Source organism: Salvelinus sp. IW2-2015, linkage group LG8 (genome assembly GCF_002910315.2).
Source record: "Salvelinus sp. IW2-2015 linkage group LG8, ASM291031v2, whole genome shotgun sequence".
NCBI classification, from domain to species: domain Eukaryota; kingdom Metazoa; phylum Chordata; class Actinopteri; order Salmoniformes; family Salmonidae; genus Salvelinus; species Salvelinus sp. IW2-2015.
Genome location: NC_036848.1, coordinates 29,034,099 through 29,046,694, shown reverse-complemented (window position 1 = coordinate 29,046,694; position 12,596 = coordinate 29,034,099). Strand labels below are relative to the sequence as shown.

Below are 12,596 nucleotides of genomic sequence, written 5' to 3'. Positions count from 1 at the left end.
CAATGACACCTGATGTTTCTCTCACACGATTGGAACCCAACCCCATTTCTAGAAATCTCTCTCTCTCTCTCTCTCTCTCTCTCTCTCTCTCTCTCTCTCTCTCTCTCTCTCATGATCTGCCCATTCAATTCACGGGAGACAGTGGAAAAGCTGTTTTCTACGGTCTGGTACTGCCTAGCCAGCAGATCTAGTTACTATGGATGTACTGAAAAGGGGCATTCACTGGGTTTCCCTAGGCAGCTCATTTAGCTCCTTTAGTGACCGTCCTTGGTCAATTCAAGCTATATATCTCCATGGCCACAAGGTGGCGCTCTGAAGGAACAGCTCACAACCAATCACGGCTTCTAACACAGAATGGTYCTGACACGCATGGGTGACAAACTTGCTGTCATCGCCAAGATTTGTGACCTCACCCTGTGACAGTAGTGTCCCCTTGAGGCCCCAACAAGATAGGCTTGACTGTTGTGGGCTTTGGCAGATGCTACAGCTGTTGGGGCTATAGATATACATAGTTTGTGTGTGCATGTATGTGTGTGTGTTTAGCTGAATGAGATTTCCTTTGGCTCGGGGATTATCGGTAGCCAATGACTGGATCATACGTACATGTCAGATGGCTCAGAGAGTCCTATCTCTCCATACAGCTCCATTACAGGAGGTTGGTGGCACCTTAATTGGGGAGGACGCGCTCGTGGTAATGACTGGAGCGGAATCAGTGGAAGGGGATCCAATACATTAAACACGGTTTCCAGGTGTTCGATGCCATTCCATTTGCTTCGTTCCAGCCATTGTAATGAGCCGTTCTCCCCTCAGCAGCTTCCACTGATCTCCTCCTATAACACCCAACATACGCCAGCATTATCTATCCTGTATTTAACTTTATTGAAAACTAATGATGATATCAAATATTTTGCATTTGTTCTTAAATCTATGTATAACCACAGCACATTTTCTCACCTTTCACTTCCTTTCTCCAATCCAACCCCTGGCCCATGTTTCCTCACTTGTGATCCCTTCAGGCCGGGATAGAAGAAAGGGTCACAAGATCTCCGCTGGGGATGCCGAGTTCCCGCGGGAGTACCACACCCTGGGCCACGGTGGCACGCGTCGTTTCCCTGACAACAACAACGGGGGGCAGGCGCCCACCTCGGGGGAGCGCCAACGCCACAACGACATCGCTGCCAAGAGCCTGGAGGCCCTTACGAACCTTCACAAGGCTGACATAGAGCGCCAGCGCGAAGCCTTCATGGACCTCCAGAAGAATCAGAAGTACCCGGCCAGCCCCTGTATGTCTCAGGGCCAGGGCTCACCTAACTGTGGCCGCCAACAGCAGGTAACATCTCAATACTCTCAACACCATGGTCAGAATCAACCCCCAGCATCTACCCTGATCTCAATTCACTTGGTGAAAGAATTGGTGTAAAGGATATGGTGACAAACTATATTACTTATCAATTTCTTTAAGATCTACCTTGGCCATAGCCGTTGCCCATCCCAGGTAACAGTTGAGAACCACAGGAGTATCCAGGTGTCAATTCATCAGTTCATCATGACATCGTTGGCTAGTAGAGTTATCAGAAGGTGTCAGAGGGAGAGGAAGATGGAAACAGAGATTTGAGATAGGAAGGACAAATAGAGATACTGTATATACCCCCTATCCCTCGCCATCCCTCTATCCTGATCCCTCCATCCCTCTACCTCAATCACCTCCCTGAGAATTCTGCCGTCTCTCCACACTCTCTCCTCCATCGGCCAAGTATCCCTCCATCCACTTCTCTCTTTCCTCCCCTGCTTTTCATTTGCTCTGTGTATTTACCCTGGCGCAGCCATTTATCTCTGCACACAAGCGAGCGAGAGAGAGAGAAAAAGAGGGAGAAAAAGAGGGAGAGATGGAAGGACAAATACAGAGAGAAACAGGTGGAGTCCGTGGTTTCCATGGCAACCCCCCCACCCCCCCCCCCCCCCCCCCCCCCCCCCCCAATTCCCATATAAGGAAGTCAATGATATCATATGGCTGGCAATGCCTAGGCAAGAAGAGAGAGTGGAAGAGAGTACRGATGGCAGCAGCAGAGAGAGAGAGAGAAACAGAGAGGGATGAGTTGTGAGAGAAAGACTGAAACTGGGATTGGGCTGTAGTGGTATAGAGACAGAGAGAGAGGACACTACTCTGCTTGGCTCTACTTTGTATATAACTAGACCAACACTGCCTGGGATTTACTGATTCCTCSGGGGCTCGTGGGAGAACAGAGCGAATGCCGTCAGAAAATGGAGAGGGGGGAGGAGGAAGGAGAGGGAGGCATGTGGAGCAGCATGCGAACCGACGAACCACCACCAGTCGCCAGCAGCAGCAGGCTCGATAAGTAGCGACAACGGTACCAGTTCTCCCTTTCATTATTTAATGGAGACGYGCAGAATCCTGTGTGTTCTGGTGTTACTGTGGGATAGATTACTTTCTGCTGCCTCATGTGATGCAGAGAGAGGGAGAAAAGGATAGACAGAAAGGGGTGAGGGAGAAAAAGAGCGTGTGCAAGAGAGCTGTATCTGTACCTGACTGCGTGCGTGTGTGCATGTGACCATGATCAGCAAGTGTCTGTGTGAGTCTGTGAGTGTGTAGGGGAGACCAGTGCAGGTAAGACATGATGTAATGGGTATGCCTCTCCTCTGCTCCCTGCTTTCTGCAGGGTTCAGAGAACGGGTGTGTGAGTGTGTGTATGATATGTGTGTGGTGTGTTTTGGCGGGCTCATTCCGGGGTGGTACTGGCATGCAGGTGTTGGCCAGGTGTGGATGTGGTGCCGCAGTGTCTGAAAGACTAGGAGGGGGCTTGCGTGTGTTGGTGGTGTGTGTGTGTGTGTGTTGTGGTGTGTGTGTGTGTTGTGTGTGTGTGGTGTGGGTGTGGTGTGTGGTGTTGTGTGTGTGTGTGTGTGTTGTGTGGTGTGTGGTGTTGTGTTGTGTGTGTGTGTGTGTGTAAGAGAGAGAGAAAGAGAGAGAAATTAGCTGCTTGGCATGCAGGTCAGGCATGCGTCTCTCTCTCTCTCAGTACATACATGTCCATCGTGGGATTCAGCTTGTGTGATTGAGAAATATGGCAGCTCATATGGGCATTGTGTCACGGTGCATAGGGACTCGGGTTTATTGTGTGTGGGGCAGATTTAATGTTCTGGAACGCCCTCTTGTTAGTGCATGTTGGAGGAGAGGTGGGCATTGGCTGAGGCTGAGGTAAGAGGAGTGAAGACAGAAAGGTGGATGAAGGCATGAATAGAAAAAGAGTGGGATGTGGGAGACTGTTTTCAAGAGGATGCATATGCATAAGTCTACTGGTCTRTCGGCGGGTGGAGTCTAGCGGTAGGTGGTAGTGAGTATGTGTTGAGTTCAGGTGGACGTGTATGCTGAGTTCCACATCTGACCGTAGCACCTGTTCCCTAGGGCGTAGGGATTGATTTGGAATGCAGCATATGGTTCGGGGTAGAGTGTTCAAGACAGMTCTGCTTCAAGATGCTAGCAGGTTCCCAGTCCTCCAAGCAGGACACATACATGACATCCAAAACAAACAATGTGAGCAACTATTCTCAACATCATACTTCAATTTCAAGTTTAAGTGAAACATGTACAAAGTAGACACTGATATACAGTATAGGTATAGGGTAATACAAATCAATAAAACACCATTTAAACAGAAAAACACAAGAACGATGAGGAAATAGAATCCTAAAATAGGGGTCCTAGTGACATTTGTCAATGAGAGCCTTGTGACTGTGTGTCGAGGCATGGCCAATAGAATGGGGTCTGATTGGTGGTAGTATGGCCGTGCAGGCTGACAAATGTTCAGGTAGACACATGATCGCTAGCTCTGACTCGGACAGAAGCCTGCAGGACACACAATGCTCTATGTATCTGGGTCACAGGAGCCCGCAGGCCTCTGTTCTGTTTGTTTTTATTCCCAATTCGTATCTTCCTCCCCTCCTGCCTATGCTCTGCTCTGTCTATCCTCATCCAGCTTTTCTCCTCCACATCCTCTCTCAACAGAGGGTAGGAACTCATTGAATATTTCCTCWCAAACCAGTGTAGGACAARTTTGACTTTGCAGCTTGCCCATCTAGCGGAGTCAGTTCTGCCTCAAGGACATGACTCATCCCAATAAAAGTCAACCTGCTCAAATCAATGTTAGATTTKACGTAGCTGGCCATAAATGGATGTCACAATTCACTTTATGGGTTGCTTCTGTAGGCTTCTACTACAGATAGTAATATGATTAGACCATACCTTCATATAAAACGAAAAACTGAGTTTGTCAGATTTCCAGTCATTCCAATTAATGTTATACCCCTTGATCTTCAAGAATAGGACTTGGAAATATGGAAACATAGATTAGCCAAATTGTTTTACCTGAGCGTACGCCAAAAACGAAGGACTTATTAGCCAGCCCTACTCTGTTGTTTATGATTTTGCTGTCATGGAGGACTGATTGGGCTCATTCCTTTGAGTTGAAAAATAAATGCTGAGCGCCGTATGCTGCATTTGCTATACTGTAGGCCTATTGTTTACGTTTTTGTTGGTGACACTTAAAGATCTTGATCATTTGAAGCTGTTTAAGTCTATCAATAGTACACAAGTTTGAGCATGTGTCCGTTAAGCATAAGGGCATTTTTTGGAGGGAATCAGCACAAATAAGATTGAGAAATAAAAGCTCTACTTGTGGTCTTCTTAAAATAAACTACTTTTGACAGTATGGAGCACAACACCACATGGGGTTTAGACAGGAGGAACTCCCTTAAACATTTTATTCCGTAGGCTGGGATCCTCACTGCAGCTGTTGCAAGAGCACATTTCTCATTTGTGTCCTCTAGTCACAAATATCATGATTGATAGGCAGCTTAAACGTCTTCAGTTCAACCATTATTGGGTTAAAATATGCACGTACATTTGGGAACAGCCATCCACAACAACCACAATCGGAATGGTGCAGAAAGCTAAATGACAGAGCAGCAATTGAGTGTGATTCACCTCAATTCCCTATGTATATCCAACCCAGTATCACAGATTATTGTGAAATAGACACGAATTGCTTATTGGAAATTTGTGACAGGCACACGAAAAATATATTTTTTTGTGTGTGCTGTACACGATTTTGTATACATTGCATTTGAATCCCAGATAAAGACAGTACGTTACTTAAGTTGAATTGAATTGAAGAAGTTTAAGCTGCCTATCAATCATTGTTTTTGCGACTAGAGGACAGCTAGCTAGTGAAAAATGTGCTCTTGCAACAAGCTGCAGTGAGGATCCCCGGCTTTGGAATAAATGTTTAAGGGAGTTTCTCGTGTCGAAAGTCCCCTGTGGTGTTGTGGTCCATAATGTCAAAAATARTTTAGAATGGAGGTTGGTCGGGGAGGATGGGTGGGCGTATAACGGGAACGTCTATCAACCCAAAGGTTGTGTGTTTGAATCTCATCATGGATAACTTTAGCATTTTCGCTGATTAGTTACTTTGCAACTACTTAGCATGTTAGCTAACCCTAACCTTAACCCTTTAACCTAACTCCTAAACCTAACCTTTTAAGTACAGCTAGCATGTAAACTAGCCCTAACCTTAACCCCTAAGCCATACCCTAACCTTAACCCTTAACCCTAATGTTAACCCCTAGCTTAGCTAATGTTAGACACCTAACTAGCCTAGCTAATATTAGCCCCAACAAATTGTAGTTTGTGTAATGTACACAAATGCATTATGAAGAAAGACACAAACTGGTGCCCGTGGCACCTACTACCATACCCCGTTCAAAGGCACTTAAATATTTTGTCTGGCCCACTCACCCTCTGAATGGCACATACACAATCCATGTCTCAATTTTCCCAAGGCTTCTTTAACCTGTTTCCTCCTAAATCTACACTGATTGAAGTGGATTTAACAAGTAAAATCAATAAGGGACCATAGCTTTCACATGGATTCACCTGGTCAGTCTATGTCATGGAAACTATTCCTGCCCTTTTCCCGCGATCCATCAAACGCATTTGGTGTCATAGTGGTCTCTGACTTGTGGTCAGACTCGCTCAGGTGGAGCAAACTTAAACTTGCAATGATGATTTCAATGTCGTTGAGAAAACAGAAAGGACTCCAATTTTCTGAATTTAAAAGTAATCCTACAAGTAATCATCTAGTTTTTTTAAAGTATCTTTAAACCGATTACAATATGATATATGGCCAATATACTATGGCTAAGGGCTCTTCTTAGGCACAAAGCATCAAGGTGCCTTATTGCTATTATAAACTGGTTACCAACATAATTAGGGCAGTAAAAATAAATGTTTTGTCATAACCGTGGTATACGGTCTGATATACCACGGCTGTCAGCCAACCAGCATTCAGGGCTCGAACCACCCAGTTTTTAACTTGATCCCTTTCATATTGAACTGTTTATTAATCACAAATCATAATGCAAGTCCTTTATACTGCAAAACTTTAAGTATATGCATTGTTTAGGGCAAGCATATTGGCTTAACCGAGTAGTGATGAGTACAGTTGTAGTGACATGTTTTTGGCATTTAGGGATATTTATCTATTATTTTGAAAGCTAGAAAGAAAACATAGTATTTCATACTGTATATTGTATAGATCAATGAAAACAAAAAAGGCTATTAAAATACATTTCTATTTGAAATAATGTAACATTTGTCCCTATGTTTTATGTAATTTGTGCTATTACCTTGAAAATCACTTATTACAAAGATATGGAAGGACTTGGACCATTCCTTCCAGTGGCAAACCGTTATCGGGGGAGGGGTCTCAACTTACTGTAGAATACACAAGATGCTATTTTTGAAACTTGGTTTTACATCAGCAGTTTTCCTGTTATTATACTGTATGTCACTTGGTAAATGAATGTAGTTAGTCTAGCCAGCTACAGTATCTAAACGTAGTAACGCAGGGAACGTGCCCAGGGGCCCTGACTTCTAGGGGGCCCCATTTGATTTTGTTAGTCACTCTCACACTCATGTGTAGAATTGCAGGAAATTAGCTTTTAAAACGGCAGAAATGTATCCCCACCCCCATGGCAAAATGTGTAGAATTGCAGGAAATTTGCTGTAAAACTGCACAAAAATATGTTTAATGTAACGCAAACGTATTTGTTTCTTTTTTGTTAATAAAATACTTTTTAATCCCACCGCTGCGTTAATGTGAGTTAATGTGTAGTGGCTAATTGTATAGCTAATAGGCTATGTGTTTGTAGATTGACTGAGGTGAATGAAGCCACAGCAACCAATGTGATAATGGCTGGGATCATTTTTGCTCGTTTTTGCTGTTCTCCAAATTGCATTCTAGTGTTTTAACATTGTATAGAAATGCAGTAAATGAGCTTCAACTTTCTTAAGACTTCCCTTCGGACCTCACTTAAACTCAGACCCTGACTAAGAAATGTATTAGCTAATTCAGGGCCGGCTCTAGCTATTCGGGGGCCCTAAGCGAGATTCGGTTGGTATTTGGCCATGATTGCCACTTTCGAAAATCCTAAATTACGTAAAATTTGTCATTGGTGTTAGCGTAATTGGTGTTACTAATCCTACTGGTGGTACAGTGTTATCATAATGGTAAAAATGATTTAAAGTCATTAAGCTGCCATATTAGTTGATGAAAAGACATACCCCCCCCCAAAAAAGTTAACTTTTTCCTAAAATGCCATGCCCAAATGCCACTGCAATTCAAGAACGACCCAGTTGTTTAAATTAGTGATAAACTAGTCAGCTATCATCCCCAATTTAGACGAACCAAAAAAGTATAGTGTACTTGACGCCTACATAATGTTGTGACAGTGTCATGGTTACCATGACACTGCCTACCGTTGACACTGTGACTCAAGGACTCTACACACAGTTACAATAGCCAAATACATCCTAATAGATTCAATGAACTTTGCCCTCTGTGTTGGAGGCTGCCCAAATTCCCTTAAAAAGCCAAGCTTAAATCCAGTGTCTGTGTATTACTTTAATCCGCTCCTGAATTTGAGCCAGCTAATTGTGTGAATGGTAGGCATTCAGTTGAATTGCTAGCTAGCTGGTGTGGGTGTATTATTGGTATGGGTGTAGTGTCTGGTAAACATTTGATTAATTGTTCGGAAGCAATTACAAGCAATTAAAAGGCTATTATGATGGCACTGAAGGACATTGGAAATTAATCTGAGCTATCATCACAATAATTAGCCCCTCACTTTTGGACTGGATCTGATGGAGAGAGAAATGTGATGATATTTTAAACCTCTCCTTTTTTAGTCTTCAGAAAGACTTCAACTTCTCCCTCTCTCTACACCGATAAAGTATACTTTCAAACCTTCCCAACTTTATTTGTCACAGCTGCGTTATCTCTGAAACGTCTGACTGGCAGCGGATAGATGGATCTTTCTCACTCACTCCCCTCTTTTCTCCCTCTCACACATTTGTCCCCATCCTTCTCTCTCTCTGACAAACTGTTGTCCGGCTTAATGGATGGAAACATATCTAACTCTCTCTCTCTCTCCCTCTCTCTCTCTCTCTCTCTCTCTCTCCCTAGCAACAGCCAAACTACTGGAGCTTCAAGGTCAGTTTGTGTTTTAGTGTGAATCTCTGTCTCTGTGTATTGGTCTAGAATGGGATAATCTGTGTGTGCATCTCTGTGCTTCTCTTACCTCAGTGTGAGTGTTGTAGTGTTGGCACACACTACTGAGACGTATCACTGGTGTTGGAGTACATCTGCTGCTATGTTTTGAGTCCCTCGTAAAAGGGCCAAACGCTAACTTGATATTCATGTGCTGAAATTTCTCATCACGTGAAAGTCATGCATTGATGTCAATGGGAGATTTGTGCGAAAAGTCACTTGTGCCTGGAACTCAAGTTAGGATTTAGGCCAAAGAGAATTACAAAATCAGTCATCCTTGAATAACCCTAATGAATATGTCATATTTTATAAAAAAATTATATGTAATATGTAAATAATTTGCCTGATTTGCAAAAGTTTGGGGTTACATTCCATTGCTTATAAATCACCATGGCTGTAGAACAGTTCTGTCTACAAGGTTTAGGTACTCTTAGTGGAGTCGCTCTGGATAAGAGCGTCTGCTAAATGACTTAAATGTAAAATGTAAATGTGATACAAATTGCATTCTGGCCCAATATGGCTGCCGTGCATCACCCAGGTGGGCGCTTTATATTGCTTCCCCCATTTTCTGGAATGTCACCAYGTAAAGCTGATACAGATCATGTGGAATGGAAGGGCTACTGATTCTGTTGCCTCATCAGATAAGGCCCTATCATATGGAGGGGGCAAGTGACGCTACAGTACATATGTGACCAACCGCCTCAATTCGGTCTTATGTAGCAAAATTTGAAATTGTGTTTTTTTTATTTTTTACATTGGATAAAAGTATAGACTAAGAGCTACAAAATGGTATATCATACACTGCAGTTGATGAACAATGGGAAAGTAATTCTGCTTTGAAAGTTGATAAACTTGCAGCCCCACTTTTGAGAAAATGGCCCTGGAATGTCTTGGTACACCTACTGGGTAACTATTCTTTGTCTACACCTATTCAGCATTGTTCACACCCTCTTAAGCTTTAGCCGCACCCATCTCTTTAAGGATTCACACGTGAGGCCATGTGCTAAACAGAGTGAGTAAAGTAGTGTAGTAAACAACCAAAAATGTCAAGACTAAAAGTGGTGGAAGTAGTAGCCTACAATAAGGAAAACATCCAGGTAAAAATACACTTTATCTGGTTCATGGCCTATATCCTAATCAAACTTTGGTGCAGGTCATGTTGTTCTTCACATTACCATCTCTGGTAAACACACACTATTTTAAAGGAAATCTAAGTGGCACAAGAACTGTACAATGAAATAGTTACTTGCAAAGTTGCATAGTAGCAATATCAAAAATAGAAAGTGTTCAGATATAATATTTTATATATAGTTATTAGATGCTTACCCAGACGCACTTGTCTCAATTGACGGGTCATGTGAAGGAAATGCTACAGATGGGTCGCTATTGAAATACAACAGATGGCCGTAATCACCCCCAGACACACCTGGCTAACTTGATGGGTCATGTAATTATCTGGCGAAGTGGAGTCTTTTGTTTAGAAATGTAACTAGCTAGCTAGCTAAACAATGAACTATAATTCCAACCCATAGCTACAGTACAAACAGATTGTCATAGATAGCCACCATGCATGAAATGCTGTAGTATGAATCCGCATGTAGCTAAAGCTAACCAACTAGGTTCAACGTTAGCTATCTAGCTAACATTAAGCTATAACTAGCAGTGCAAATGGCTTTCTGAGATACAAATAATATTACTACACAGATCATACATGTAACATTAGCTAGCGAGCCAGCAACTTAACATTCGCTAGATGGCTAACAGTACGCTTTAACTTGCAATGAAAACAACTTTCAAAATTAGAAATGTATAATATCTGAAAATATAGCTGGACTCTTAAGGCGTCAGCATGCTTCAGTTTGGCTGGCACCTAGCTGAACTCGGCTAGCCGAACCGAACCGAACAAGAGTGCTAGAGGTAGGAAGGATTACCTACACATACTGAGCAGCTCATGTTATAGACAGAAGTGTGCTACATGGCAGACCAGTCCGAAATCGGCATGTCCAGCCCACCCATTATCTCAGCCAATTATGGCTAGCTAGACGGTTCCTGCCTTTTTGTGTGGCTAAACCAACTAGGCTTGGAATTTAACAATTTTATTAGTAATTTCAGATGTGTTATTAAGGCACATGAAAGTTTACATGTTCATGAAGGCATTTCTGCCCAAAAATCCCATTTTGATTAAAAGAAAATATGAAAACACAATACGTTCAAATGCCTATCCTGTGAAGTAGTGACGTGTGACATATGCCTAGCTTCTTGAAACAGGTCACATATGAATAATTCCCTATGACAGAGATCTGACTGCTGTGTGTTGCTGACAAAAGAACAAAGCAGGAGAGGAGAAGAGAGGAAAGAACAAGGGATGGCAGGATATTTGAAGCCCATGTTTTTCTTACTACAAGTTTCTACATTTGCATGAAGGGCAGAGTTGATGCTTTCAGAATGAACGGATGACTGGCAAAAGTTTACAGTGCAGGATGGTACTTCTCAGGTATCTGTTTAGCATCTACACAGAAGCCTTCTACACACAGAGGCGTTCCATTAGCGTAACAGTCTCTCCACTGTATTTCCATTTGTAAATGTACAGAATATTTCATCATTTAGTCCCAAATGCGCATTTCCTATTTGGATTTACTATCCCTGTTTTATCGACTTGCATGTCATACAATACATCCCTCACAATTACATAACTGGTGGTTTCCTCATATGCCAGCAGTCCATTTCCCTCTTATCTTGTTCAATGTCACACACACTAGCTTTATTGAATCCCATGTTTGCTGTGGGCTCCCAGCTCTAACGGGATTGGTTATCACCCGTCTTCCCTTCCTCTCAGGGAGTCGGGTAGTCTGCTGCTCTGCTCTCGCTATTCTGCAGCGGTGCCCTTCGCTCGCTGTGTGTGTCTCTGTGTGTGCGTGTGTTTGTGTCTCGATGTGTGTGTTTGTAACATTCCCATGCTGGTCTCTTTTGGTGTTTCATTGGCTTGCTTACACTCCACATGAGCATGTGCACACACAAACACACACACACCCTGTGGATTATCATACAAACATGCCTACATTCACATGGAAGGGTGTGGATGGACCCATACTGTAAATACACACACACACACACACATATCAACACCTGGGGGAAAAAATCGAATAATAATGTTCCAAGACTCTCCTCCTTCTCAAATTCTCTCACATGCTCCAACAAGACGGTGGGATTGTCTGTCTGTCTGTTTAAACTACTCTCCATAGGGAAGGCCCTGTCGCGCATTCATATGCTTGCAGTGCCCTCTCTCCACCTCTTGACTGCGAAGACTGCTAGGCAGCAACAGAGGAACGGAGGACTGTATAATTCCCTCCCTCTTTGCAAGTCTAAGCCCCACTAATAGAAACGTCAGTACYGTCGTCTGCACCTCATAGGCCTCTGTCTGTCTGGAGCGGGGAAATAATCCAAGTCCATTGTCTCCTCTCCCCAACCTTACTGCTGAATCAGGCTTGGAAGTCTATATACTATAGTTAATGTGCATTCCAAATGGCACCCTATTCCCTACGTAGTGCATTCCTTTTGACCGGAGTCCTATGGGCCCTGGTCAAAAGTAGTGCACTACAAAGGGAATAACACAAGCTTAGAACCACATAAAGGCTCCTATTCAGTGACACTATCTGTATTCACATGTACAATGAGTCATTCATCAGATCCAGGGGAAGTAATCATGTGTCCTAAAGTACATGGATTCCTTAAGCTCGACTCTTTTCATCCAGAGCTGTTCACCAAAGAAAATGGATTCAATGCAGGAGCTATTGTTAGGTATTCTGTAAGTGGCTTCCAAGCTAGCACATTTGGTTCCTTGGATGTTGTGGGAACATATGTTTTTGGTTTCACATTGGTTGTGGGAACAAAGTTATACATTCCCTGACCGGTAAAACGGAACATTTCTAAATGTTCTGAGAACACATGAAAGTGTTGCCTGTTCTGGGAAAGTGT

General features: G+C 43.1%; 1 protein-coding gene across 1 annotated transcript in view; it reads left to right on the top strand.

Moving 5' to 3' along the window:
• The first annotated feature begins 603 nt into the window (after nt 1-603).
• Nucleotides 604-12,596, top strand: part of LOC111968217 (SRC kinase signaling inhibitor 1) — a 40,478-nt gene continuing 28,485 nt past the window's right edge. The window contains 3 exon segments of the mRNA XM_070445026.1: nt 604-655; nt 1,017-1,330; nt 8,538-8,564. Coding sequence (XP_070301127.1) covers nt 604-655; nt 1,017-1,330; nt 8,538-8,564 — 393 coding nt within the window.